Here is a 4762-nt window from a genome sequence, read left to right as displayed (position 1 = left end):
CCCTTGACTCCTCCTAAATTTGTCCCTGTATCATTTTTGGAAAAAAAAAGGAATAAATTTATCTTAAATGCAGAAAATAATTAAATTAAAGATGAAATTCTGGATTACTCGTAAATTGATATTGGAGGAACAATTAATATTATTCTACTATAGTACCAGATTATAATATTTTGTCCAGACTTGACCTAAACTGAGTGATTTAAAGAGAATTAGCCCAAATAGGTATGATCCAGTCCAACCTCTGTGCATCCCTAATCAGACTCAACATAACTCTATATAAAGGAGAGTAGGAGACTAAACATGAGATGAAAACCCAATCTAGCCAGAATTTTCGGAATAGTGGAGAAAATTTCAAAATTCTCCCATTGTATTTTCACAACATAAATTCTTCAACTCATTAACCGTGTAGTTGAAAATTTTGGCTCTTTACTACTCTAGCCCTTAATTTATTCAATACGTTTTGCCCAAAAAACAAATAAGGAGTTTAGGAAACAAATCAGAAGATTTATGGCATAGTACAATAAATCGCGAAGAGATGTACCAAGCCATCGAAGATTCTCATTAAAATCAACTGGTATGACTCTAAGCCGTAGATATGATGTTTTCTAATTTATTACATGTGATATAGACATAGTAAATGTGTTTCTAGCATGAACTTGTTTTATGCACGAATTGGTTTAATATAAGATCATTAATTTAATCTGTCCATTGCAAAACCCAACCTGCATGCCCTCTATTCTTCTTATAATCTTATCTATTGAACAATTGTGGTTTTTCACATTGTTTGTCATTATCTCAATCGAAAAAGACCCGATTTTGTTCTATGCATCGTGCTCGCCAAATTTTCTCATGTCCACCTAAATTTTATTTGTCATAGTTGCTCAAATATTGTAATCGAACATGTAAGAGATTTTTAATCCAAACATCTCAAACTAAGAAATTGAAAGACGATGGTATTGGATATTGGAAATCACATCGAAATTATATGTGGTAGTAATTGATAACCAAATCCTCATTAAAATTAAATACTAACAATTACAATAGTTACGTTAACTGTGTTGGTTTTGGATATAGGTGTTGGATAAAATCAGTGTCGGAGAAATTATCAACCAAAAATGAAAATCAGATATTGAGATTATACGATGAGCAATGGTGGATATGATAAGAACATGAAAGAAGATGAAGGTGAGATATAACAAGTGTATCTATTTCATATATAAATCTAGCAAAGCTAATGAAATATTAGAGGTGACATGGAATATAGTAGTGGAGAGGTAGTAGTTGAATGTTGTGGAAGGCCACAATAGACATGAGAGGAGAATCCGTTGAAGGTTAGGAAATACACTAATTCCCCTTACTTAACCAAATCCTAACCATATCCTAATCACCTCAAGTTTCCCAGTTGTTTTTTAATCACACTCTCACTACTATAAACACCATCCACTCCCCTCCCACATTAATTAAGGCACCACCAAAATGACCGGCGGAGCAGATTCCCTCCATCAAACCCCGGAGCTCCTGGGCGCCAAGCCGCTGAACATGACCCGGCGGCCGCGGGGGAGGCCCGCGGGGTCGAAGAACAAGCCGAAGCCCCCCATCATCATCACCCGGGACAGCGCCAACGCGCTCAAGGCCCACGCCATGGAGGTCGTCTCGGGCTGCGACATCGCCGAGAATCTAATCGGCTTCGCGCGGCGCAAGCAGCGCGGCGTCTGCGTCCTCAGCGCCACGGGCTTCGTCACCAACATCACCCTCCGCCAGCCCTCCTCGTCTGGCTCCATCGTCACGCTCCACGGCCGCTTCGAGATCCTGTCCCTGCTGGGGTCCGTGCTGCCCCCGCCCGCCCCCGCGGGGCTCGCGGTGTACCTGGCCGGGGCGCAGGGGCAGGTTGTTGGGGGGAGCGTGGTGGGCGCGCTCATTGCGTCGGGCCCTGTTGTCATCATGGCGGCCACGTTCATGAACGCCACGTTTGACCGGCTGCCGTTGGACGACGGCGAGGAGGTGGGGGCGGGCAAGCATTATCAGAATAACAGACAGCAGCGCCACCACGTGGATGATGTGTATGGGATTCCGCAGAATCTGCTCACTAATGGAGCTTTGCCTTCCGACGGATATGGGTGGGGACAGGGCCGGGCCGGGTCGAAACAGTGATTGGATTTCTTGATTCAAGGATGGGATGTTTATTTTCCGTATGTGGTATGGATGTTGTACGTGTATGCTATGCAAACCAACTTTAAAGTACTATAACTTCATTCTTCATTTCTATTACCATTAATTGCATCTCTTTCGTTTTCTATTGTTTCTTGATTCCTTCGTTTTTTCATAATTAAATTTAACTTGTCATTCCAAATCTCCAATTACATCGCTTTTAATTCGTTTTCGTTTTTGTGGCCATTGGTATCTTTGATTATATTTACACACGAATTGTAATTTGGAACTTGGTCGATACGAAGGTAAAGCCAAAAGCGTGTGTGATTTTCATAGGAATTACTATCCGAAAATTTTCCCATTTTTGGGTCTACTGTTTACGTGTATGACTAAAACCTTTACAAATTAGTAGTAATTTTTTATCATCGAAATTTATTTATATATGGGCGCTGAAAAAAATATTACTATTACTCATTCACATTGATGGCAAAATTATTAGATTCAAATAAAGAAATACTATAACAGCATAGCATAAAATCCAAATACAAACATGAGAGGGGACTTATTCAGAATGCACGCATACGCATATATTAATTTAATTGGAGTACGTAATTTCTCATCATAACTCAAAATAGTGAACAAGTCATTTAGAGAGTGTCCACCATAGTGGCTCTCAAGGGCCACCAAATGTGGCTCTCTTGGGCTCTCCACAATGGTAAATAATAAGGGCCACGAAATATGGCCCGCTCCAAAATAAAAATTAATTTATTTGCTTTTTTTAATGATATTTTTTAATTTAACTACAATAAATTTTATTAGACTATAATTTATGATATTTATACAACGAAATTTTTCTAGTTTAAAAATGGAACTCCAGATTTACCGCTTCTTGGTACCGTTCATCGTCGGAATCCATATTTCAGAAGTTGAATTGAAATAGATTGGAAAGATTGGAAAGAGTGGTGTTTGAATTGGGGTAGAAAAATGGAGGAAAAATGATGTGTATTTATTAAAAAAAAAGCAAAAAAAAAATTTATTTTTCGGTGGCCGGGCTGCGGCTCTCGGCCTGCTGCAGTGGTGGGCCGCGGCCGCGGCCGCGGCTCCCTCTCGGCTCTCGGCTCCCAACCGCCCGTCGTGGCTCTCTGCAGTGGGGGCCGCGCACCCGAGCCATGGGCCGCGGCTCCCCCACTGTTGACACTCAGAGAAGCACAATGGAAAATATTGAACAAGTCATTCAGAGAAGAAAGAAAAGTAAATGTGAACAATAATTCTAACTTGGGAGACTTCGTGCTTGGAAATTCTGGTCTATTTACCTGATTAATAAACGATAAAAATTTAATAAACATGATTTGACATGGGGAATGTAGAGATGGATAATTGATTAATACACGTGGCAATGAAAAGCAAGTGTTTGGAATTTGGGTAATTAAGAGGAAAGAGAAAGTGAAATGGATAAAACAATGGGACTAGTAATCTAATCTTGGTGCGGTGCGGCGCGGGTAAACAAACTGCCTTGCTTCCTTTTGTAGCTTAAATCAAAATATCTGCTATTGCACTTTACCGCCTATGGCCCCTGGTTTATCCTTCAAACATCCACCGTTATCCTTTTTATTCCTCTTCTTCCCTATTTATTCCCCCTCTTTCCTCTCCCATATATACCCCTCATTCTCCATCAAATTTCTCAACGCTCTCTTCCTTGCATGCCGGAATGACAGTTAAAGCGGCGAGTTTAGTGAGAAGATCGGATTATTATAAGGTGATTAAGAAGAGGAGATGTCGGAAGAGGGTTAGACTTCAATTGAGGCGCCCCGCTGGAACTCTACAGCTCCTTTTTCACTCTTGCCAGACAGCCTTCAAGGCCCCGGGGACTGTTCCTTGTGCTTCTCATGTCCAAATTCTGTGTAGCATTCTTGGTAAGCAATCCAATTAATTATTTGATCGATCCAGTCGTCTAATTAGTAGATGTGTATCAAAACTAACTGTAGTATATTTATGGCCTCATGTTTCAGATTGTATGTGTTAGTGTTTGAGCTCATCAAGATCGGATTGAGCTGGTGGAAGAATCAAGTCAGGAAATAGCCGTTGGGAACCGAAACAGAAACTAGCCGTTGGAAACGGTTATAACCGTTTTCGGCAAAAGGAAGCTGTTCGCCAAAAGGTGTTCGCCAGAAGGTGTTCGGCAAAAGGTGTTCGCCAGAAGGTGTTCGGCAAAAGGTGTTCGCCAAAAGGTGTTCGCCAAAAGGTGTTCGGCAAAAGGTGTTCGCCAAAAGGTGTTCGCCAAAAGGTGTTCGGACAAAAGGAAGCTGTTCGGCAAAGGAAGCTGTTCGGCAAAGGAAGCTGTTCGGAAAAAGAAGCTGTTCGGCAAAGGAAACTGTTCGGCGGTTTTTCTTGATCGGTATTACTTAAGGAAGTTGCGATTCATTCCAGAACTAACAACAACAGAAATCAAAAGTGATAGAGAGAGAATTCAAGAGAGGAAGTGTTATCTTTCAGCTGTGCGTTTTTAGCTCTCGAAGCAAGAAGTTTTCGGGCGAGTTGAGGGTTTTCCATCTTGTAAATTCTTGAGAGTTTTGAGTGCTCTTGTGTTTGTAATCTCTCGAGTGATCAATAAAGA

General features: G+C 41.1%; 1 protein-coding gene across 1 annotated transcript; it reads left to right on the top strand.

The window, feature by feature from the left end:
* The first annotated feature begins 1277 nt into the window (after positions 1-1277).
* LOC121770507 (AT-hook motif nuclear-localized protein 16-like) lies at positions 1278-2268 on the top strand. Its single transcript, XM_042167225.1, has one exon. The coding sequence runs from the start codon at positions 1477-1479 to the stop codon at positions 2149-2151; it is 675 nt and encodes a 224-aa protein (XP_042023159.1). The 5' UTR covers positions 1278-1476; the 3' UTR covers positions 2152-2268.
* Positions 2269-4762: the final 2494 nt, after the last annotated feature.

The sequence above is a fragment of the Salvia splendens genome, chromosome 2 (assembly GCF_004379255.2).
Source record: "Salvia splendens isolate huo1 chromosome 2, SspV2, whole genome shotgun sequence".
In the NCBI taxonomy this organism is placed as follows: Eukaryota; Viridiplantae; Streptophyta; class Magnoliopsida; order Lamiales; family Lamiaceae; genus Salvia; species Salvia splendens.
This window is presented reverse-complemented; position numbering and strand designations above follow the sequence as displayed.

Excerpts from the sequence above, each read along its gene's own strand:
- LOC121770507 (XM_042167225.1), top strand. The coding sequence starts at position 1,477 with ATGACCGGCGGAGCAGATTCCCTCCATCAAACCCCGGAGCTCCTGGGC.